The sequence below is a fragment of the Rattus rattus genome, chromosome X, assembly GCF_011064425.1.
Source record: "Rattus rattus isolate New Zealand chromosome X, Rrattus_CSIRO_v1, whole genome shotgun sequence".
In the NCBI taxonomy this organism is placed as follows: Eukaryota; Metazoa; Chordata; class Mammalia; order Rodentia; family Muridae; genus Rattus; species Rattus rattus.
In genome coordinates, this window is record NC_046172.1 from 110,471,070 (window position 1) to 110,496,722 (window position 25,653).

The following is a 25,653-nucleotide window of genomic DNA, read 5'->3' on the forward strand; positions in this document are numbered from 1 at the left end:
GGAGTGACATGACACATAATAAGTATAATGCAAATCATCCCTTAGCCCAATATTTACTCTAAGAAGCATGTTCCCAGTAGTGAACGTAGATAAATAATAGAAGAGAGTTCTTTGTAAGTAGAAGATTCAGTTCATAGTAGTGAGGACTAAACCCAGGGCCTGGGCTATGTTAGGAAAGTGCTCTCCCACTGAGCTGCATCTCCAGCTTCCCTGCCCACTTTCAACTATTTATAGTAGACACAGTTTGTCAAATTTCCCTCGCTAGCCTTGATCTTGGGATCCTCCTCCCTTTTGTCTTTCAAGTAACTGGATAAAAAGTGTATGTCACCAGACCCAATCAGAGGGTTCAAATTTAAGAAGAACTATATGAAAATCAAAGCTCTCAGAAGAAATAGTTGAGATGAAATATACAGAAGAAACAAATCATACATGTAAGAGGACAAGAAAGGAGTTTGTAGATCGGTAAGAGAAAGTAAACAGAGAGAAATGATCCCTGGCATCAGATGAATCACCAAGTTCTTATCTCGGGCTTTATATCCTTCTCCTCATTGGCACGTTCTCCACCCAGCCTTCTTTTTCATGTTTGTACTTGCAACCAAAGTCCTTAACCACTTCTGGCACTTCAAGCCTGTTCTATTTTCTACTAGCTCATCCTATATGCACCATCAAACGTTTTCTTCTAATGTGCCAGTTTACAACTTTGTATTAGCCCTCAAAGTCTCCTGAAGGTTCTAGATCATCTCTGGCCCATGTATAAGTGTATCTCTTGATTTCTAGACCACTGCCTGCCTCTATCCTCCAGAGCTAGCCTCACATATCATAATCTGACCCTCCCTTCAAGAGAAATCTCATAATCTTCTCATGGTGAGTTTTCTCTTGCTTTGCATCCTTTATTCAAGGTGCGCCTTACTTCAGGAAGAACTTATTCATTCAATACCTAAATAGATGTCTGCTTCTTAAGTGCCCTGACGTGACTGGAAACATGTCTCTGATCAATCCAAGTCACTTCTCTAATCTATTTTATTCATATGTACTGAACTTCTAGATCGTGTTAATGTTACAAGCATCAAGATAACAGTGGGCAGATTCTGAGGTTGATTTTACAGAGATTGCCTGGTGACTCAGTAAGCTTTTATAACACACAAAGGCTTGAGTAACTGCTGGAAAGGCAAGTATTATGAATAGAAATTACAATCTCCACAACATTCAGTTTAAATCGTTTCCCAAAATATTGACTTAACCAAATACAATGAACATCAGCCACGGAGATCATTAATGTTCAAACTATGAATGAAGCTTTCTATTAACCATGACTTAGAATTTAGTTAGACTGTGCACGTAAGTATACTTTCATGGTCACTAAATTGCAGAAACTCACATCATCTCCACACTCCTTTATAGTATGTAATAAATATTGATGATTATCCGGTTGTTAACATGTTAGTTAATCAGAAAAATAGGCCTTTGTTCTGAAAAAGAATAAAAATAGTCACAACAGCCAATAATTCTCATCCGTTCCTCTGAGCCTAATTCCGACTATCCTAGGAGCTGTAGAATCTCTCTTATTGAAAATGGTTGGAGGAACAAAAGGATTTATGCCAATGCTCGCATTTCTAATTTGGTAGGAAGGAAGTGGAACACAGAAACCTTTCTGAAACAGTTCCTGGACACAGAGCACAGGTACTGAACTCATTTCTGCCTCCGTCATGAATTTAGAGCACAACACTAACCAGAGGCCATGGAGCAATATTAGTGGCACTGTCTCATGGGTTTGGAACATCCTGTTAAGTCCTGGAAAAACCATGAGACCTTAAGAAGTACTTTGGACTTGAAATGAGAGGAAAGCTGTTCAGCTTTTAGGGCCTGTTTACTGCTCCAAAACAGTATGGATAACTTCCTCATTGATGAGACACACTAACTTAATAACACTGAGAGGCACTAAGCCAGGGAAAGAGCAAGAACTCTGAAGCCCACAAAATAGGACCTTTCAAAACGAGCACACGATCATGAGTGTATAATTTCATAAAAAGCCATTCTGTAATTACAGATGACCAAGGTTCACTCACTGTCTTTGACCCTGAGTCGATTATGTCCTAGACGAGGGAAAAGGTCCCTATGCTGAGCCACGATTCCTCTAATAATTTTTATACTTTCTATTTATGGAGAAATGTGGTTGAATTACCTGATAATATATTTTTTTCTATAGGAAAAGTTACGGCCAGGGTACTATAGTGCTGCTACTTCGATAAAAATACACCTTTTGTCTCAGACTGCTTTGATAAACACGATAAAAATGATAAAAATGAGCCTTTTGTCTCAGACTGCTTTGAGCATTTTCTTTATCCCACCGGTCTTTTACCTGGATGTTATGATTTCCCATCTTGTGTTTTATGGTTTTTGTTTGTGTGTGTTCTTGTTTTCTTTCTCCTTTAAAACATTCTGGTGTTTTTATTTGCCTACTTGTTTGCTTTCTAGAGACAGAGAGAAAGAAAGGGTGTGGAGTTAGGTGACTGGGTAGGGTGGAAAGGATCCCAGAAGAGCTGGGGGAGGGTGAGCGTGATCAGCCTCCATTGTATAATTTTTTTTCCCACTAAAAAATATGGTGGTAGAAGATAAACAATTTCGTGAAACAGCAGACAGACAGGATATTCTGTACAAAATGGTTTCTTTCAAACACAGGTAACACCTCCCATCATGAGAGCTCTATGGAAACAAATGACGCTCCAACGCCGGAATGCGCTCTGAGTCACAGGTGCAAGGATTCCATGGCAACGGCACAGATTACATTCAGACAAGCCAGCAGGCTGCTGCTGCTCTAACCCTTCCTGATGGACCAAACAATCACGAGCTGTTGCCAGGCCACAGCACCAATGTGATTTTATATTCAAATGGTAACACGTGGCTCTTCCCTTCCTTCTATCTGGAGAAAAAAATGCTAAGTGCCAATCAGTACACAAATCCAACAATAGTTCATTTAGCAGATAAAAATTTTAATAGGATGACTTGCTATTAAATCATGTTTTTACTGAAAATAATATGCTTTTTTCCACACAAGAATAGAGACACTATATAATAACTTGGCTTGGGAAAGAGGACGGGTATAATTCTTTTTATTTCTTCCTTGAATCACATTAAGTGAAGAAGCTTCAATATATGTTATACCCATCTGACTTTATATTTCAGGTGGCAGAGGGCCTGCGTCATATGCAAGTAGCCCTCGATTTGGTCCCCAACACTGCATAAACCAGATACGGTGGAGTATACCTGTGAACCCACACTGGGGAGGTGGAGGCAGGAACATCAGGAGTTTAAATTCATTCTCAGTTGAAGAGGAAATTCAAGTCTAGCCTGGGCTACCAAAGGAAAAAAATGCTAATTCATAGGCTCTGTATCTTAAGACTCTATTACCAGTGGTGAATGGGGGTGGGAACCTCTACTTTTAGTAAGCGCCCCTAGGGACTATGATGCAGGTTCTGTAAGCACCCATAACAGCCTCTGCTCTCAGCAGCAGCCAAGTTTGATCTGATAGACTGTAGAGGGATACTGGAGTGGATGTCAGAAAATCTGGGTAGTAGATCTGTCATTAACTTATCTGACTATGGGCAAGTGAATCCCTCTGGGCCTCAGTTTTCTTGTAAGCACAATGAGGATAATACTGCATGGTGCACTTACCACACCTAGCATACATGCCAATTTATTCAAAAGTATGACGAGCTTAGCGAGCATAGGTTTGAGAGGGGGTCTTTGATCTCATTTTGGAAGTACAATACATTATCTACTATAGTCCCCAAAGAACGACCGAGGAGTCTTCTCCTTTTCCTTCCTAGGCTTATTTTAAACAAAGGAGTGCTAAGATAAAGTGACATTCTTTTGTATCATTTGTCAGTTCCCATGATCCCAGAGGAAGAGAGAAGGCACAGAAATAATGGGGACAAAACATGCAAATTAAATGTAAAGAAGGCTGATGGCTGAGGATGCGTCTCACCAAGTCTATGAGTTTGGTGACAGGAACTTCTCGGATTGGTCTTTTCATTCGGCACAAAGCCTCCAATGAGGTTCCAAAGCAACTTGGAAGGTAATTCCCACTGATGGTCAAGAAGTAATCTTTTCCTCGATCCAAATGGAGGACAAGAATATCTTCAATCTTATCTTCACCAGAGTTCAGGATGGTTACAGAGTCTTTGCTGACGTATACATCAAGGGAAATGTCTATTGTCTCATCTGAAAGGAAAGAGACGGGGCACTGGAGCACAGATCTTTCCTGTGGAAAAGCAACTGTCCTCCCAAACAAAACACAGAACCACCAGGCAACAACAGGGAAGAGATGGGGCACACAAAAGAGGTCTCACCAGTACAGTGCAGGTGAGAGACACGTGGTTAGAGAACAAGAAGTTAAGCCAGAGTGGCGGAAGGCCTGAGGACTTGGTATGTAGCAGGCAGACAGTGGGAAAGGGGAAACTCACTTGGCTCCAAGTAGCCCTCAAAAGGTTCAGCTCGAAGCCATGGCTTGCAGTACTGGGTGTCATTAAGCTTAGGGATGAAAGAAAAATGGCAGGGAACCTGTCCATTGTTGCTGATCTGGAACTTCTCCTTTTGCAGCTGCCGAAACTTCACATTCTCAAACATAAACTGGGGAATAACAAACACACAGACACAACCATGCATTCGTAGTAGGGGAAGTAAGTTGGATTATTGGTAGACAATATGAATCAAGAATAAGGTCCTTAGTAATCAGCTATAAAACTACCACATGTATTCACAGACCAAGACAACTTCCTATCATTGACTCTCACACCAGCAGAGATGGCACTGACCCTTTCCAAGGTTCCTCTGATTGTTCCAGGGATCCTGAGAGGGATATGATCATGGTTCAGGGTGCTCATTCTCTGACTGAGCTCTGTTCCTCCAGACACGTGAAGTAAGCACCAAACAAGAGTAACTAATCTGAAGGCCTCCAAGCTGCTAGGTGCTATTGTACGAGTCTATTATGCATTATTTAACTCGTGCTCCAGAAAGGGGAGCTGAATCTCTGAGAGGCTGTGGTCCTTCGTGTGCTCCTGCATCTACCAAACTGCAAGTGAGAGTAGGACGCAGACAGTCTGACACTGGTGACGATGATTTTAACCTTGATGCTCTTTAAAGTAATGGGGTTTCCTTAGTGTTAACTACAAAGGAGAGGAGATGGGAACCTGTGTGGTTTTGCTCACCTCTCTCCTGCTAAGGTCTAATGAAGGAAGGAAGTCATTTTCCATTCTGTCCATAATGCGTACGATATCTTCAAAGACCTTCCGATACCGCCGTTCATCTACAACCTTCACCTAAAGGGGATGAAGGTACCGTTTTCAGCTTCACATGCTAGGAGCTCATCTCTATCAGGGATTATCTAATAATCTAAAACTGGGCACTAAGGGAACACCTTTAAAATATGCTATAGTATGTTCAACGCCCTCAAATACTTTACTAGTCTGCTTTACTCATAACTATACCTTTCACTCAAAGCTCCTGAGTGGGGGGGGATTAAAGGCATGGACCACCATCACCTAGCTGTCTCTAGCAAATTTTAAAAGTCACTAAAAAACCCCCTAAAGTAATAGGCACTATATAGATAATAGGCATTATAAAAAATACACTTGGGGGAAAGGTAAGGTTAATTGCTTATATTTCTGGAAAAGTCCAATTTGTAAGAAGCATGATAATAGTACATATTTGGTGAGAAATTTTCGTAGCTCCATTGTTAATTATCTGACTGTGGAGAAAATGGGATAATTGGAGTAAAAGTGATTTCTTGCAGTGTGTAAAATGACAGCTAAAATACACCCACTGCTATTTTTTTAACAGGCACGAAATAGTAAAACTGCAGAAAAATAAGATTAAAGCATTTAAGTCCATTAGTTGCCATGGACATTTGCAGGAATCAGGTAATTGCTTAGATTACATAATAGACCGGCATGGTGTTAGTAAGTGCAGCTAGCGGCCACTTTAGAAAAAGCCACCACGAAATGTCCTAGAACAAAACCATGACAACAGACAAGTCATTTGGACTAACAAATGGGTTAAGAAAGTTTTCAGATGACACAGAACTTCCAATGTCCTCATATAGCTGTATTTTTTAAAATATTAAAACCCTATGCAAACTAACATTAAAACTTAGTACAAATAATGTAACATGTCATTGTCATATTTGAGACATCAGTTTCCTTTTTACCCAAAGACTTGAAAATGTTTAAATATTTAAGTGGAGTTTTGGATTGAGGTGTAATATGAAAATATTCCAAAAACACAGCAAAAGAAATCCAAGGAGGCCAGTGTTTGGGAGAAATACCTTCCTTAAACGGATTAGGGGGGCACATGTGAGGACAGGAGGACATCCTAGAACAAACGAACTACGGACTTGGACGGGTTAAATGTGGCTTTTGAAGGCATGTTTTATCAGGATATTAGAATTATGAAACCATTGTGTGGTAGCGCAAAGAACACAGATACAGGAGTTAAACAGCCTGAAGATTTGAATCTCAGCTCTCTTCCTAGTTGAACACTCTCAAGGAAGTGATTTTTAAAGTCTTTGGGTTTTTATCTGCTCCTCTGTGAAATGGCAAGTATTTAAGTGACCACTGTTGTAGGAAATAACCAACATGCACAAAGAACCCAGCACCATTTCTAGCACACAGTTAGAATGTAGGATTAAACACAGGGCTAGTGTTATTCTTATGTTAAGATTTCAAAGTGGGGTGGAAAGGGGCTGTGAGTAGAATTCAGTGATTCCACATGTATTTAGAAGGCACAAAGCCCCACGTTTGATTCCTAGCATCACATTAAAAACAACTACAGAGAGTAGAGGAAGATAACCTCTTGCCAAGTTGTCATCTAACCTTCATACATCCCACAGTACATGCCCTTCAATAATCATATAATAAACAAAAATAATAACTGCAATTCAAAAGAGGACAAAAATGTTATTGGTTGTCTTGAAAATAATTTAAATATGGTCTAATACCAAGAACTAATTTTGTTTCCCAAGGAAATGCCCTAAAATCTTTTAAAAAGAGGACCGTGGAGGGTGTTTCTGTGTGTGTGTGTGTGTGTGTGTGTGTGTGTGTGTGTGTGTGTGTGTGTGTGTGTGCGTGCTGAAGGGATGGCTCAGTAGTTAGGAGCACTGGTTTCTCTTACAGAAAATCTGAGTTCAATTCCTAGCACCCACATGGCAGCTTCCAGCTGTCTGCGACTCCAATTCCAGGGGATCTGACACCCTCACACAGACATACACTTAGGCAAAACACCAGTGCATATAAAATAAAAACAAGTAAATAATTTTTTAAAAAAGCGGACTCAGGACAAAAGTTACCATAAAACACATGGGTGATTATGTATGTCAGCAGTCCTTGAAACTGACATAAAAAAATCTGTCCTATTATGCTCTCTGCATGCATGAATCCACATGAGTTGGTCTCATTACCAACATACTTTGTAGAGGAAGAGACTGATACATGAGGATATTAAATAAATTGTCTGTAGTCCCACAATTACAAAGTGGTTGACCTGGAATGCAAAAGCAGACTATCAGGTCCTAGTAAGACCCACACTGGTTATATCCTGATAGGTTACAAGACCACATGTGTGGAAAATCCACATGAAATAAAGTATAAGTCAGCAAGCTTGTAAGATAATTTGTACACTCATAATACATCTAAAAATGAGACAATGCGGGGTTGGGGATTTAGCTCAGTGGTAGAGCGCTTGCCTAGCAAGCGCAAGGCCCTGGGTTCGGTCCTCAGCTCTGGAAAAAAAAATGAGACAATGCATTTATAATAGAGGCAAAACATTAAATAACTGGCTATAAATTCAACTCAAGATATAACCAAGTTCAAAGCAATATCAAACCTATACTGTTTGAGAGGAAGATGTTAGTGTAGCAGACAGGACTATATCTCCTATGAGTAGATCTGATCCTATTCTGATCAGCCTTTGCTGACACAGCATAACATAGCCATACATCAGTAAAAAGACTGGACTGTGACGATATCTAAGGATAGTATTTGAGACTGGTGAGGGAGTGCTAACCACTCAACTCTGTAAATGATGATTTGTGTAGAGATCATTTATGCCATGCTGGCTTTTGAATGGACTCTCTATCTATACAATGCTCTGGAAATAGTTACTTAACACATGAGCAAATGAATGAGCCATCAACTGTTTACCCCAATATGGAACAGGGCGCTAACAGGTTTGTGGTCACTAGTTTTGAGTTCCATGTGACTCCGGTAATGAAGTTGATTAACATTTATTCCTCTCCAAAGAATTCGGTCACACCAGGCTGGGACTCGGCATTTTCCACTGTAAATAAAGGAAGGGGTCACAAACAACATACCACACAAGGGTAATAGCACGCATTAGTTTAGAATCACATTCAGCCTCTTTTTATGTGCTCCCAGGGAACCACACATTTCTTCCCAGAGGACCCCTATCATCTTTCCTACACTGCAAGCACTGATAACAGCCTGTGTCTGCTTGCCAGCCACTGAACTCCTAGCAATACTGCCCAGGACAGCGTATGTGCCTAGTAGCATCTAAAGACTGAATAGATGCTTTCCCTAGATGTAGGTCTGCATCTTAAACAATGTCACCATAGGTGAAAGTGGAACAATACCTTCTTAAAATGGCCTTATAAGGTCAAGGTTCCACTCTGAACATTTTTTCTTCCTTGGCCCTACCTGACTGCAGTGGTGCTTCCTAATAGATAACTAATGGAGTAGAAAACTACAATCCTCTGTTCCTAGAGTGGGTTTAATCTCTGGATAAGAACAGAGCTTTCTCTTCTAAACCTGGACTTTCATGGACACATCTAGCTTCTTTGCTAGAACTAACATGCATGCATGCGAGCCTGAGCACAGAACAGTCCTCAGAATACTGACGGCAAGGAAAACTTATTCATCATTCATTCAAACTAGAAAAGCCGTGTACACTCGATCTAGTAGGTGACTCAAATATTCTTTATCAGAGCTCTGGAGCTTGACCTTCAGTGACAAAAAGCAAGCAAAGTAAACAAGGTCCCTCAGTGTCCTTTTTCTATTGTGGACTGGGTCCCTGGGTACACGGGACAACCCCCATTCCTGCTGCCAATTCCCCCACCCATCACCCATATCCCATGTAATGATCTTAGAGTCTGCAGCAGCTGAGTCTGTCCATGGATTCTTTTGTCTTTCAAGTTCCTGACCCACCTAGGAAACTAGGAAAAACAAACAGATGTGGTAGACAGGCAGGTAAGATGGACTTACTGACTGGGTCACTCACTACTTTTCTGGGGAAATGAGGAAATCAAAGGGACCCCAAGGAGTCATCCTCTCTGTGTATGGAGTCATATAAACACAGTGCCTAGCCTGGCAGGAGGGACATGGAAGGACACAGAAAAAAGATCAAGCTTTAGCCTTTCCGTGAGAACATTCTCGTCACTTTACCTGGAATCCCATCTGTCAGTTTTAGAATCATACTTGTAAGTGGGAATAAACTTGATTTCCCCTTCATTGAAATCCACAAAGGCTTTTTTCTGTATGCGCTGAATGTTTAACTACAGACAGAAAGAAACACCACATAAGCATACAACACCATATCAACCTATGTGATAGGTTGACTGGCCACTGTTTCCGTTCTAGGTATTCAGTTCTGCAGCCTTTTCAACCATGGAAAACCACACAGACAAGATTTCTTATCTTTTGAATTCAATGTCAACATTGCCATAGCATCTGAACTCACCTTCTAACAACACTTATTAGCACACCGCTATTTTATTCCCAGTTTTGTGGCCAGGGTAAAATCATGGAAACAAGAATTCAGAATAAACCCACATTACATAGAACTGGGCAGGAATGATCTAGCATCATTATCACTACAACTAAAAGCACACAAACCTTGAAAGGATAATTTTGAAAGCAATTTCAGCAAATAAAGGTTTTTTCTTAATGGGTGAGTTGGGGATATAGCGATGGCTCTGTGGTTAAGGGAGCGTCCTGCTCTTTCAGAGGGCCCATATTTGTTGCATAGCTCACAACTACCTATAACTTGAGCTCCAGTGGCCCCATAGCTGCCTTCTGGCCTCCATGGGTACTGCACTCACATATACAGATCCATAATCACAGACACATACACAGAGTGATCCTCCTGTCTCTACCTCTCCCTGTTAATGCTGGAGTTATGGCTGCATAGGGCTGCACTTGTTTTTCTGTGTGGAGGCTAGGATCCAAATTCAGGTCCTTATGCTTGCAGGGAAAGTATCACCTCTCCACCCCTACAGCCCGGTGTTTGTAAAAGTTATCCTCAGTCAGATATTTCACCACTTTCTATGAGACGGTACCCAACTGTACCCTTTCTGTGTGCAAGAAAAAGGAAAGAAATACAAACAACGTAGCTGCTCAATTTCAGTGTGAAGGTGGATAGCTAAGGAAGGCTCGCTATAAAAACTGCTGTACTGCAAAACTCCTGAATTCTTACTGTCTCTAATGCTTAAACTCTCACGAGGAGACATTTAAACCAAGTCAAATCATTGTCTTTCCTCATTAAGAAGCATTTACTTTCATTGCAGTAGCTCGATGTTCCAGGTCCATTGAAATCAGCATACCAAAGAGATATGTATACACACATTTACTGTGGCACTATTCATAATAGCCAAATAGAAGGAACCAAGAGGAATGCCTGCTAATGGTGACTAGATAAGGAGAATGTGACACACATATATTATTCAGACATAATGAATGAAATACTGTCATTTGCAGCTAAATGGATGGGCTAGACAAAATGAATGTTAAATGAAATAAGCCAGACACAGAAAGGCAAATGTTACGTTTTACCTCTCAGGTGTGAAAACCAAAAGAAATCAATCTGAATGTAGAACAATGATCATCAGAAGGATGTGGGGGGAAGGTTGCATAAAAACAAGCTGTTTGATTATTATGGCACTGTAGCTCTCCCCACAGCGTTACATGGATTATGCAAATGTTCCACCACTGAGCAACATTCCCCAGCCCCAAGAAGCTGGAGTTGATTATTGTATTCTGAATATACTTGAATAATTTCTTCAATATCACAAGAAACACAATGACTGTGTGCAATTACTATGTATTAACTCAATATGAAAGGACATGAAGGAACATTCATTTTTATTGGCCAGTACAATGATTTTTATGATCAAGGTGTGTTAACACCTACTAGCAGTGCCAGCATTTAGAAAGCAATGGCAGGAGGCCCATAAATTCAAGGCCAGCTCTAGACTATTGCTAGTTCTAATCTGGAATAGGCTTTATAGTGACACTCTAGCACAGAAAGAAAAGATAAATGTATGAAAATAAAAATTCAACTCATTTACCAGGTTCACATACCAACATAGTGGCTTATATACATAGACACTTGTTTCTTGCATGCAGCGCTACATAACTGATGGTTTTTCAGTTTTGTTGTTCTTCTTTGTGTATATGTGAGTAGGTGTCCATGTGGGAATGTGCAGATATCAGAGGGTGATATCAGGATGTTTTCTTCAATCATGTCTCTACCTTATATTTTGAGACAGGCCCTCTCATTGAACAAGGAGCTCACGAGGGTGGTTAAGTCCTTGACTACCCCTGCCTGCATGCCCCAGAGCTCAGGTTACGGACATAGGCTACTGAGTTTGGCTTTTACATGGGATCCTAGGATCCTAACTCAAGTCTTGATGTTTGTGCAGCAATGAATGACTATATCCAAGGAGCCACATTCTCAGCCCTTTACACTGGGTTTAAGATCAACAGCTGAATAGCAGTTAATGCCATCAATCAGTTCCTCTTAGATTATAGCATGTGCCATTCATTCCAAACAAACTTATGCCAGTTTTCTAGTCTCTCTTACAGGACCTCTTTCCCTCTTTTATCTCCAAGCTGTTGTCCAGCCTGCCAAGCCATCATAGAACAATTTTCTCCATCCCATTTGCTAAACTATATTAGCCCAACGGAAGGCCCGTTTCTCTAGGAAGTATTCTCTAGCTAACTTCACCCATTCTCCAGCCCATGGTTACAGATCTCTAAAATTTCTGCTGATAATGACTTACTAAATAAAGCTTACATTTGCTTTTTGTCACCAACATTATCTCCATTTAATCTTAGCACCTAATCAAGGCACTCCAAAGCTATATATCCCCAGCCACAATATCTTACAAGACAGTACGAACCTGCCACTGCTTCCTAGCATAGACCATGCCTACCATGTGTTGATCTCCTAATCCTACCAATCTCTGCCACTCTTACTTCACTTACCTGGTCGAATTTCAACAGCTTCTGAAGCTCATTTTTATTAATAAGACTTTTCACCTCATTGGCATCAGGCATGCAAAGTCTGTAGTTCAAGTCTCCCAACCAAATGACAACACTGAGGACCAAGAAATAGATTAGTACAGACTAGAAATAGATTAGACTAGCAGTAATTAAGATTAAAGTCAATCAGACGGGGAATCGAGAGAGAAGAAAATGGGTAGATTACTTTTAAGGATCTATTTATCACTGACAAGGGACTTAAAACTGTAATTAATTCTTTAGGGGCAAGTACTGCCAAGGCCTAAGAAAGACAAGAGATTATAAAATATCTGGGAAAATAGGCACCGCCACATAAAACCAAATGAAAATGGGGGACTACAGTATACATATGGGATTTGGAAGCCAAGGAGTTAATGGACTGAGAAGCATGCAGTTTATTTGCTGGATTAGCTTCAGAATTTTGTCTGGCTGCCTGCCAGATCTCCAGGCGAAGAGAATCTTAATGCATTTTGCTTCCCAGAGCCCTGAGGTTTTTGTAGCCTCTCTGTTAGGGTTTGCATGGTGGGAATGACTGACAGAGCCCACCAGGAAAATTAAATCCTAGATCTCCACTGTAGCCAGCCTGACAATAGCTGTTCAAGACCTAAAGTTCAAATTGTCAGAAAGAAGGAAACTGGACCTAAGTCCTCAGTCCCAGCACGAGTACTTGAGATATGCTGAGAAGACACTGAAATGACCACATCAAAATGGGTCCCTTCTAAGTCACTGCAAGTTCTCAAAGGCAACAGGAAAGGTTTTGATTCTTGGGGAATAAATTAACGAGAATCACTGGGGTCTTCATGGTCATGTATTTCAAGACCTTGACTCTGCCCCCATGAAAGAGAACTCTGTGATTCCAGTTTTTGTGACAACACGGGCTCACTCAAACACCACCATTGTACCCATTCTTTTCTTAATTCTGCGAATAATCACTACTTCGAATACTCCTAAATTATCTTTTGATTTACTATAATTGTCACCTCACACTGTGTCTTCCATATCATCCTCTCAGAACTTCAAAGACCAATATCCACTTCTATCCCCACCCAACCCATTCTTCAATGGCCCTCTACTTCTGTCCGTATCAACTCTCGGTTTTTACAGACCCATCATTGCCACCCCTCTTTTTAATCACCACAACCATTAAAAAGAATAATGTAGATATGTGGACACAGAGTTGGAAAGAGATAAATAGGGTAATATGTTCTCATACAACAAGTATGTATGTCTGTATATGTATGGAGAAAAGTCTAGAAGATTTTCACTGTTCAGTGAAATGATACATACATGTCTCCATATCCTTTTAATGTTTCTACTAGATGCACTTAAAATATAAAAGTAAATTTTATTTAGCCCAATACATCCAAATCATTAATGTGTGATTCATATTTTGCAAATTAAGGTTTCCCACATTTTCCCCTTTCAACCTTCAAAATCCAATATAGCTTTTGCTTACATATCTCTCAGTTTGACTAATGACTTTCAAATACCCAACAGCCAGATGCTGGCTATCATATCAGACAGCACAGCTCTAGAAAGGTTCACACCCAAACGACACCCAAAGACAGTCTCCTTTGGAGAGAGGGACTGGCTGGAGAGAACAGAAGATAAATAAAGGATTTAAAATCATATATATTCATTTTATCTTTTGTTATTATACTTACAGTGAACATTTTTATTTGAATTAAAACGATGACTCTAATTTGCAGATTTCTTCAGTGTTATTTTTAGAACCTACACTAATATAAACCCTTTTTTCTCCCAGTGCCAAACCTTATTTCTCTGCCTCAATGAACTGTTATTTCTAAATAACTTTCTCTTCTTTGTGACCCAAATCCCCAAATGGTAATCTCTCACTCTTCATAGCTCTATAGCTTTTTACCCTATTTAATCGCTGTTCTAGCCTTGTCCAAAGGCCACAGAGAGGTAACTGCTTACTCATGCTTCATGATGTTCACTTGTGGGAGAGTCTGATTGGGGACTGAAAAGCTCATTCTCGCACAGATGTCTTTATAATCCTGGTTCCTTCGTTCAAACTCTTCCACGTGGGCAGCCAGGTGGGAATTGACAATGCAGAAAGTGGTGTTGTGGAACACAAATCTTATAGCTACTCCACCTTTGTTTCCCTGTTAGACAAAGTAAATATATATATATATATATATATATATATAATATATATATAAAGTTAATTAACACGAGCAGCAATTGAATTTTGCATAGATATAAGTGATTGTCAAATTAACTGCCAAAGGAACTCACCATTTTCCCCATGATTCCTGTTCCGACTGTTTCTGTAGCAATATCTCGGATATATTGACACTGATCTTTTTTGGCAAATACGAGAAGCATCATCCCCACAAGGCGGACCAGTTGAACCTATGAATTCCAGAGAGTTACTAAGGGCTAAAATAAGCATCACTCTCTGCTACATAGCTAACTTCCTAGGATGTCCAACGAGATGATTACTAATGTTCAAATCTAGATCTGCATCATCTAATTTCCAATCAGACCCCATAAATTGGAAACTAAGATTCTCTGTGGAAGCTCTAGTCTGGCTTTGATTAATAAGAGTTAAAAGCCTTGAGGGACAGTGCATAAGTCTGTTTCTCTCTCTCTTTCTCTGTCTCTCTGTGAGTGTATGTGTCTTGTCTTTCTGTGTCTGTCTGCCTCTCTCTGTGTAAGCCTCTGTCTCTCTGCTTCTATTTATCAGTGCTGAGGGTCAAATGGAGAATGCTGAGCATGTCATGCAGCTATCTCCCACTGAGCCATACCCATCACTCTGTAGCCCATTGAGAGCATATTAAAAGTTCAAATGGTCACTACATAACCTGTTCAAAACCATAGATGATTTTGTTTGAGTTTGGGACAGTAGTCTTTTTCTCTTCCAAATCAGAAATACAAATAATCCAGCTCTATCCAAATTACACAGTTCTTCACAGATCCACACTTAATTTACATGATCAAGACTGAATTTTAATGGTTCAACAAGCACCATAGAAAATGCCATGCTGTGTTTTTTCTTTTTCCTTTCTTTTTATTGGTTAGAGTTATTTGTTTTCTTCCTTTTTTCCCCCCTCCATCTTTATTAACTTGGGTATTTCTTATTTACATTTCAATTGTTATTCCCTTTCCTGGTTTCCGAGCAACATCCCCCTAATCCCTCCCCTCCCCTTCTTTATGGGTGTTCCCCTCCCCATCCTCCCCCCATTACCGCCCTCCCCCCAACAATCCTGTTCACTGGGGTTCAGTCTTAAGCAGGACCCAGGGCTTCCCCTTCCACTGGTGCTCTTACTAGGATATTCATTGCTACCTATGAGGTCAGAGTCCAGGGTCAGTCCATGTATAGTCTTTGGGTAGTGGCTTAGTCCCTGGAAGCTCTGGTTGCTTGGCATTGTTGTTCATATGGGGTAGGACAGTAGTCTTTTTTTTTTCCACGTGGAGAGGTTTAATGAGAGAAGAGTAAAAGAAGAGAGGAAAGAAGGCCGGCCACGGGCATGTGGAGGGGGTAGGGTGGGGAAGGGAACAAGAGCAGAGAACAAAGAGCAAGAGGGGTAAGAGAGGAATAAGAGCTTAAATATGATGGGTGCACGATGAAGCTGCTGCCAGAACACCCACTGCCTGTGACGGATACTGGCTCAGACAGTACTTTTTTTTTTTTTTTTTGGTTCTTTTTTTTTTTTTTTCCTCCGGAGCTGGGGACCGAACCCAGGGCCTGAGAGTAGTCTTAAGATGAACATAACTCCTAGTAGCTAAATGCTCCTAGCAGATATCTTCTAAAGACTAACAAATTGGACCACTTTGCTCAAGTCAATTCTTGACTGACAAAGAAGTTCAGAATGTGCTTAAATCCCACAATACTGCTATTCTTGTTCTGAATTGAAAGCATCCTCTCTGCGCCCCATATACTTCATACTGCTCTTCTTGTAGGCATTTCATTCTGGCCATGTTGGAGGACAATCTTATATATTTTTACACAGACAGATCAGTTAGCTTATATGTAACTATTTGGATTATTAATGTAAAAGCAATATATTGATTTATTCTAAAAAACTAAATGATGAAAATGTATGATCAGAAAGCTTACGAATTTTTTCTCAGAAGTAACTCCAGTAGATTAGTCTCATATGGCGCATGCAGTATTTCATACGGGGAAGAAGTCAATTATTTAAACCTTTTGGAAGAGGTTCAGTTAATGGATGACTCCCAGTGAGTTCTACTTAATCATCTGCTGAAAGCGAGAACCCAGCACAGCTTACCTTTTTATACTTGGCCTTCGAAGGCAGACCCCTTTCCACAGCCATGGCCCATTCTTGCTCTTTTACAGACTCAAAGTAGAAAAAGGCTTCTGTGCTCAAGTCCAGCTCTTGGAATCTGAGGGGAAAAGAGATGCAGGCACTATACACAGCCACAACTTTCCTTAGCTACATCCTTTCCCATTTGCTGAGACATTAGAGTAAAGAAAAAAAAGAGTATGAGATAAATTTTACAAAAGGCACATAGATTTTCTAGAGAATCCCCACCAGTACATTCATAGGTTATACAAAAACTGAACAATATCAAAACTCTCATAGTGAAACTTGTCTTTTACAACCTTTGAATAATCACTTTGAGAATTGATCTCATCCGTTTCTACGATGAGTGGTTCCCTGTTAAGGGTTTCATTCATGTTTTCTTTTGACCCACAAATTAACCCTCACATATAGTGCACAGCAAGATTTCTTTTATCAATCAAGCTTTAGAAAAAATATGAAGCTCAAGGCTGGGGAAATGTCCCAGTCAGTAAAGTGCTTGCTGTACAAGTGTGAGGACGTGAGTTCAAACCTCAGCATCCATGCAGAGAAGCTGTCTGTGCAGGCATGTGTCTGTAATGCCCACACTGGGGAGGAAGCGAGGGGAGGAGCTATCTCTAGGCAAACTCCTGGTTCAGTGAGAGACCCCATCTAAAAAAATAAGGTAGATAAAGCTTTTATCATAGAAGTAGGTGGCAGCTACAGGAGGGAATCATAACTCGCTGAAGTGCTAAGAATTCATGATGGCAGAGGGCTCTGCCACTATGGGACATTTACATCACACAATCCAAGGCTCAGGGACACTGGAAAGAGGGTGTGGCAAGTATGTAAGAGTCAGAAGATGGGGACATGTACAGCAAAAGGACATCACGTGGATGACATCACCATGGTTCCCCTCAACTCAGTACAGCTGTGGTTGTCTGACTAAGTCCTGCATAGATTGGGCCCGTCACCATTTCATCATGAATGGGGGAGGGGCCCATGAGGCCCTACCCCTTTTTAAGGGATAATGGGCAGTTAATGGTTGCTGGTGGAAGGGGTATCACTTTCTTTGGTGGGAAAGCCACCGATGAGTTGCTCTAGTAAATAACATCCCATCCATGTTCACAAAAGAAACTCCAACTAAACACAGTGGGTTGTACATATAAAGAAGACATGAGTGTAGGAGGGAGTTTTTTGAGAAGAAGGTAACTTAAGGGGTGCAAACAACTAAAATTAATTATATATATAAGTGAAATGTTTAAAGAATTAAAAAATGGAAAGGAAATAAGATGGAGAGTGATTGACCAAGGCACCTGATAACCTGTGGGGTCACATGCACACACCAACATGTGTACACACACAAACACACACACAGATAAGAGGGAGGCCACAGTCATGTTATGGTAACACCAAATATAGGAAAAGGAAGGTCCAGAAGCGCTCTTTACCCAATGCAGTAAATATCAGGAGGATTTGGATCACAGTTCAGCCAAGGTTCTAAGCTGCTGTCTGGAGACTGGCCATTCACATTCCAAGTTCCAACAAAAAATCTAATAACATTACAGCAAAAAAGATAATTCAAAACAAAGATCAAGTTGAAACAAACACAATGTTGCTTTTATCACTTTTATGAATGGGTATTTTGATTAACATAACTTTTAAAAGTGTTTTGCCAGATACCTAACAAAAGAACTCTTGGAAGCCAGGACTCCAGATACATATGTAGCAGAGGATGGACTTATCTGACATCAATGGGAGGGGAGGGATGCTTGATGCCCCAGTGGGGATGCTAGAGCGGTGAGGTAGGAATAGGTGAATGGGTGGAGGAGCACCCTCATTGAGGGAAAGGGGAGGAGGGTGAGAAGGGATGGGAAGGGGGGATTGGTAGAGGGATAACTGGGAAGGGGGATATAATTTGAAATGTAAATGAATAAAATGATTAATAAAAAAGAACTCTTGAACATATAGTATAAAGGCATGAGTTTATTTTTTCTCCATTTTACAACGAGCAAATCAACTAAAAGGAACTAGGTCTATGTTTTAAACAAACACAACTGTTTTTGCCAAATTTCCTTTCAATTATACTCCATCCAAATTCATTAGGGGAGAGCTTCAGGTTAGGGTGGGAAAGAGGTATCTTGGTGCTAGAAGACATGGTCTCATGCGGCTAGCTCTTCTGTAAGGAGCTATAGCTAAACAACAACAAAAACCCCTCACTTCTCAAGGATCATGAGGACGACTGTGGGGAATATTGATGAGGCAGATAATGGATGAAGCGGGAAAGCAGAAGGGATGAGACACGAGCAGTGTGTAGAACTTGAGGAAGTGCAGTTGTGTTTGAATTCGAGGAAGTGATGCATGGCAGAATACCATATGGGTATCTTGGATTAGATGGGACATTCTGTCCAGGAATAGCACACTGGGGATACATGCCATGCCTCATCACCTCCCCTTTCTACCAAGTATATCAGGGTCCAGAAAGGGGATATTAATGAGCAAAGGTGAAAGGAAAACTAATAGAAAAGAATTCAGGACAGACTGTCCAGAGGATTGGGGTAGATTTTAGTTGATTTATCAAAGCAGTAAATTTATATATGTAGTAGTGGTAGACTTTAATTTTTCAGTACTGGCTGGACAAGCTTGAGTTGGCCAGATGAGACAAATACTTATTTATCGAAGGTATTACAGGCCATTTTCCCATTATATATGACTTTTCCCATTATATATAAGTTTGACTTATTGCTCTAAGCATGGATAGAAATATTAGTAGACATCATATCATTAGCAGTTAGGAAACTGAAGGGAAGCTATAGCTTATGCATGATTTTAGATATTTATGTTTTTAAGCAAGCAGAGACAGGAGCCCGAGTCAGATAATCACTTCTGTATAGAGTGCTTTCGTTCTTAACGAAGCTAACATTGTTACAAGTCAGGACGGTTGTGCCTAAAAGGTTAACCTCAGTGAGTAGACAACAGACAAACCTGAAAGACTGGATGTTGACATACTCTTTCTCTCGCTTTGCAAGGATGTGTTTGATAAGACCCTCCCGCTGGCCAGACTGGCTGTTTGGTGCAAACAGCTTCCGCATGGTATTGGTCACTTTGGGCTGTTCTTTGTTTGAAGCTTCCTTTTCCCGTGGAAGCCTAGAAAAGAAACCATGGATTCAAAAGTCAAATTGGCTAAAATGTAAGCCTCTTAGAGGGGGAAGTATGTTCAACAGAGGACTCACATTCTATTTGAAGAAGGTGGAGGGGGTGGTTCCCGATGAATCCCTGTGTGGGGATTGTGTGTATTCATTTTTTTATCTAAATTCATAGATGAAAAATTATCTTCAAATCCAAGCAGCCCTGAAGGACACAAGACCCAAAGAAAAAGTGAAGATAAAGAGACCGTCCAACATAGCCAGGGTAGGGGAGGTTTTTATTTGCTTATGATTGAATCAAGGTATCAAAGGTGTAGGAATCATTTATATTAGGGTAAGACTCATTCATCCCAGAAGTACTGACATACTAACTGTAAGAAAGTTATACCGATCTGGAACCTGAATAACACAAGGCAACATTTATAGAGGGGATTATATATCACTTGCCTTCCTTACATTTCAACAACGTCATCAGGTAGGTACCATTAACATTTTTTCTACATTGTAGAGAAGGAAACAGAAGCTGAGAGGTGAGTTACTCAAACAACATGACATAATTAGTAAGTTTCAGACTTGGCATTCAAGCCTAGGTTGCCTGGCTGTGAAGTCTGTACTTGTCAGAAAGAGCTACCACACCACAGAGCAAACCAGGAAGCAAGCATTTGTGTATGGCCATGGAGTCAATGGTTACCCCACACGACCAATTCCTCTGAACTAATACTGTCTACTGGCTCAAAAATGGTCATAGCACCCAGAGATGAAGAGTCTTTCCGATACCTGAATAAGCAGGTTTATCCTTAGTGTCTAATTTCTGGTACCAGTTAGATGAGTCTTTTTGTTCTGGAACAAGAAGCTGTGACTGAGCTGGAAAGACAAGATTTAGGTCAGAAACTGGGAAGACCATCACTAAACTACAACCCATAGCTATCCATTTATTCAGAGTCCTTGAATGCATAGTCAGCAGGATTCTGAAAAGGAATAGAAGACACTAAGGAAATACCAACAGCTCTGAGTCATTCTGGGCAGAAGGAGGGGGACTGCAGGCTGCAGTAAACTACATGCCATGCCATTGAGTTTATCCTTTTAAGACTTGTTCCTTAATCTATCCCTGGGTTCATTCCTGAAGAAAAAAAAAGAGCTATCAGAGCTCAAGGGGGAGGGTGTGGGGGTGGGGGGATGAGGTGGCGCTTTGCTAATGGCTACCTGCTTCTGAATCAGCATGTGAGCATTTTACTCCCATTGAAATTGTGGGAAGGAAATTGTTGAATTTTGAGTTACCTTCCTGAGCAGCAAGGACCTCTGAGAGGAACTTCAAACAGCGTTCTTCATCAGGAATTTCAAAGTGGCGCTCTCTGGTCCAGTCTCCCTGTACCCGAATTTTGCAGCCACCTTTAAAAAGAATGAAACCCACAGATCCCTAGCTATGGGATACAATGCTTTATTAATACCTTATTGGGATACTATTCTCAAAGTTTCTGGTAAGAAGGAGGGCCAGATTACAAATAGTCCAGACCTGTCATACGGAGCACATGCTGAAGAGCAGGGGCTCCAGTAGTGCTGGAGGGGAGGAGGCAGAGAAGAAACCCTACAGGAAGAGTACTCACTGCTGATGAACTGTATCTATGAGCAGACTACAATACACTAAACACTAAATCATAGCTTCCTATGTCCCAGCCTCTCAGATGTCAACAGAGGGATTTCTAAGCTCTAGCAAAAGATAAATTCACATATCACCCTCTTTCTATCCCCACACTGGAAATTCCTACCATTTAAGTTCGGATTGCATAATATTCTAAAGCATGAAGGTGTACTATAGCAAGTCACATGGCCAGGTTCAGAGTAAATTAAATATACAAGTTAACTTTTAAAAAGTGGGATTGGCTTGATGTGTTCTGAGAAGACATACCTATACCTTATTAACACAAGTGAAAAATACCAGGTATCTTGAATAATCTTGTAAATCTATCCTAGAGTTGGTTGGTTTAAGAACAGTCAATTGAGAAAGAAGAGAATTAGAAGCAAATGTACTAGGGCGGGTCATTGGGGCTGGAGAGATGGCTCAGCAGTTGAGAACACTTGATGCAGATGACTGGAATTTTAACTCCAGTTCTCAGGTATCCAATGCCCTCTTCTGGCCTCATGGGCACTAAGCATGTATATGGTGCATATACATAATGCAAGCAAACACCTATACACATTCAAAATACTAATACCTTTTAAAAAGCAAAGCAAATTTATCAAGGGTTTAGAGTTCTTCAATTATTAAAATATTCTTTTTATTTTATATGTATAGGTGCTTTTGCCTGCATATATGTCTGTGCACCACATGTGTGCCCGGTACACCTGGTGGCCAAAAGAGGCATTGGGTCCCTCTAGAACTGGAGCTACTATGAGGGTCTGGGAATTGAAGCCAGGTTCTCTGGAAGAACAGCTAAGGCATCTCTCTAGCCCCAGGCTTAGCCTTTTTAAGAGTTCAACACATTCTCTCCTATTTTCTGATGCCCTAAAATTATCATCTGACTCAACTACTTAGACTTTATGATCCAAGAAACCTATGTATTTATTTATATACTTATTGTAGTTGGTTGATTATATATACTGCTTTTCCTGTGTTCCTCAAATTATAAGCTCAGTCAAGGGACGGACGAGACACATATACACATTACCCAATGCTCTCTACAGTCTAGAGTAGCCAATGGCTGTCAGAGGTTGAGGGGCTTTCCATGTATGATTCAAGACTTTTTATATCAGGATGGAGAAAGTCCTGGGTTAGCTGGTCAATCTCCTGGTGACAGTGACAGCAGACTTCAGAGCTAGAAGGCATTTAATAAATGGCTGTGGAACGGGACACTTTTACACTTATAAATACTAAAGAAGGGGAAATAGAATTAAAAATCCTAGTTTATGTTGATAATCTAGTTCTGAATTTTGATTAATTTTTTCTTTTTTCTATCTCTTTTGTTTCCATCTTTATAGAACACTTTTTTTTTTTAAAAAAAATAAGGTTACTGGTCAGAATAATAAAAATGGAGAAAATGGAGAAAAATGAAAGACAACAAAAAGACTAGAGCTAAGTTACTTAATAGGGGATCCACTGTAGAGACGAGAATGAAGGCAGGGAGACAAGTGTTAGTTTGGAGCAGCATTAAACATACTTGGGAAAGCTTTAGGATCCGATGCCTCACTTTCTCATGTCAGTTATAATCAAAATAGGTGAGACAAAGCCATCTCCATCTGATACAAATTTAGTACAAGGATATTTCCTCTCTTTTCTATGATTCTTGAATATACTTTAGCAAACATAAAATACTTCTATTTAACGGCCAGAAGATTCCAGAAATTGCTAGCAAGTTATCATTGGGTGCTTTCTTAAATGTTGCTCAAAAATACAAATTATTCCACCACCCAGTCTTCTTTTCCCCTTTCTTCCACCCTGGCCCAACTCTCAGCCCTCTGTGGGCAGCAAGCATTCCAACATCTTTCACTCCACCTGACATGCTTTATATCCCTTGGTAGTTCTAACCATGGCTTCATTACGCATTAATATAAGTTCCATTTGTGTGCATGTGTGTGTGCCTACACATATGTGCATGCATGGGTGGAGGACAGAGGCTGGTCTCTTGTTAGGCCTCAGGATCCATCCACTTGGGTTTTTTTAAAAATACACAGGGTCTTTCACTGACCTGTAGGGAAGTATAGGGTAGCTGACCAGTGAGCCTCAGGAATCGACCTGCCTCTGTCTCCACAATGAGGAATTATCCATATGCTTACCACTACCTTTTTTTTCTTTCAAACATGGGTTCTAGGGACCAAACTTGTCCTCATGCTTGGACAAAAGAGCATTTTACCAACTAAGCCACCTCTCCAGCCCCAAAAGTAGGGCATACTGATAGTGCACCCCACCTCAGGACAATAAACACAGACTATCTGGGGAGGAATTCCAGAAATGTCTCACTATGTAGCCCAGGCTCCTTTCAGAACACTGATCCTGCCTCAGGCTCCTAAGTGCTGGAGTTATAGGCACCTGCCACCACACCTAACTCCACTGCTTATTTAAGAAAAATACTTCCTAGGGAGTCCAACATATAATTACATTATAAATCGGAGGCAAACGCAACTTGGAACTGACTAGTGTCCAAGCAGATTACGTCTTCCCCAGATTGGATTTTAATTCCTGGTCTCAAGTGATGCCCTTGCCTCAGTTTCTCATGTACCTGAGACTATAGACAAGCACTATCATGCCTGGCTTAAATACCACCTATGACGACTCCCTCTCCATCTCTGTCTGGAAACTGCTTTCTCCTGAGGCCCATTCACTGGGCTATACCACCTTCTCCTTCTTCCTCTACAAGACCACCACTCTCTACAAACCTCGGAATTCAGAATCCAATGCCTGCTACATAAGACTTTACTTCCACTCAATTGCCTGCCATTATTCAGTCTTGCTTAAAACTGACACAAAAATCCAGTTAGAACCTTCACCTCTTCACCCAATGGCCTTCCCATTTGGCATTCAGCCCCCATTGCCCTCACCCTGTGGTGACTCCCTCAAGAATATCCTAGATTTTCCACCACAGAAGCACCATCCCCTAACATGCAACATAAATCAAACATCTCACCGTGACTATTAGTCACTGGTTCCTTATCTTTTCTGTAATTGTTTTTGACCTTGTGGAACCTTAGCCCCATTAATCCCCTCATTTGCTATACCTGGAACCCTTCTTGCTTTCACTTCCCTTTTTCTCAAACAGATGTCATCATCATTGTCTGTTGCAGAAATCCACAATTGTCTTACCTCTGGTCTCCCACAGCATCTATTTGGCTAAACTCCAACCCACAATAGTCCAACTAATTGCCTTCTCCATACTTCCACCGGAGCAACCAGAGGAAAGAAGCACACAAGTACACATACATATTGTGCTAGTTCTATGGTCCGAGATGTTGACTTGACATAACCTCAATTGAGAAAATGCCTCCAAAAAGATCGGGCTGTAGGCAAACCTGTAAAGCATTTTCTTAACTAGTGACTGATGCAGGAGGGCCCAGCCCACTGTAGGCGGTGCCACTTGGGCTGGTGGTGCTGGGTTCTATAACCAGACTGAGCAAGCCATAGGGAGCTAGTCCGTAAGCAGCACCCCTCCATGGCCTCTGTGTCAGCTCCTGCCTTCAGGTTCCTGCTCTCTTTGAGTTCCTGTCCCAATTTCATTCAGTGATGGACTGCGGCGATGAGGAAGGAGGCCAAACCAACCCTTTTTCCTCACGCTTTCTGGGTTTGTGTTTCATTGTGGCAAGATGACCCTAACTAAGCATGTTGGTATCAATGTAGTAGGTATTGCTGTGTGGACAGAGCTGATCATGTTTGGGGGGAGGATTTTGAAAGGATTTTGAAACTTTAAACTAGGAAAGCTGAGAGCTCAATGGGCTGCTCTGAGGGAGCTTAGAAGCTAAGAGAGCAGTGCAGAAGATGGAGGCGTGGCTTATGGAGTTTCAGAGGGAAACTTAAAACCTCTAGGGGGCTATTTGTTATTTTTGATTACATTTCTGTGTTTCTGATTGGTGGAGGCTGAAGAATCAGCTATGATTACAAAGATAACCAAAACTACAAAAATGAAACCTTTCCTTGGCTGGGATATTCAATGCTGGTCAGCTGGAGCCGAGCATTCAGCAGTGATTAAGACGAGCATTATTGAGAGGAAATCTCTCAGGAAGTGTTTCCTCAGAGTCAACACACAGAAGCTGTGTTCCAGAGGCAGCCAAGGTTGTACCTTGTGCTGGCAGCCGAACTTGGCAGTGTAAGAGTTACCCAGGAAGTGGTTTTGAAGGCATGAAGGGGTCAAGGAGAGCAGCTGAAGGCTTGACACTGTGAGAAGTCAGGAAGTGCTACTGATGAAGTGCAGTCCAGATGCAGCAGAAAACTGTAGAATTTTGGAG

At 40.9% G+C, this 25,653-nt stretch overlaps 1 protein-coding gene across 2 annotated transcripts in view; it reads right to left on the minus strand.

Annotated features, from left to right (window-relative positions):
* Ocrl (OCRL inositol polyphosphate-5-phosphatase) overlaps nucleotides 1-25,653 on the minus strand; it is a 68,651-nt gene that overhangs the window by 29,468 nt on the left and 13,530 nt on the right. For both annotated transcript variants that reach the window (XM_032890489.1, XM_032890488.1), the window contains exons 5-18: nucleotides 21,001-21,111; nucleotides 20,500-20,586; nucleotides 19,810-19,927; nucleotides 19,562-19,723; nucleotides 18,028-18,129; nucleotides 16,565-16,679; nucleotides 14,568-14,684; nucleotides 14,247-14,434; nucleotides 12,273-12,384; nucleotides 9,453-9,562; nucleotides 8,196-8,331; nucleotides 5,208-5,318; nucleotides 4,464-4,629; nucleotides 3,986-4,221 (exon numbers count right to left, since the gene is read on the minus strand). In XM_032890489.1, coding sequence (XP_032746380.1) covers nucleotides 3,986-4,221; nucleotides 4,464-4,629; nucleotides 5,208-5,318; nucleotides 8,196-8,331; nucleotides 9,453-9,562; nucleotides 12,273-12,384; nucleotides 14,247-14,434; nucleotides 14,568-14,684; nucleotides 16,565-16,679; nucleotides 18,028-18,129; nucleotides 19,562-19,723; nucleotides 19,810-19,927; nucleotides 20,500-20,586; nucleotides 21,001-21,111 — 1,871 coding nt within the window. The remainder of the gene's footprint in view (nucleotides 1-3,985; nucleotides 4,222-4,463; nucleotides 4,630-5,207; nucleotides 5,319-8,195; nucleotides 8,332-9,452; nucleotides 9,563-12,272; nucleotides 12,385-14,246; nucleotides 14,435-14,567; nucleotides 14,685-16,564; nucleotides 16,680-18,027; nucleotides 18,130-19,561; nucleotides 19,724-19,809; nucleotides 19,928-20,499; nucleotides 20,587-21,000; nucleotides 21,112-25,653) is intronic.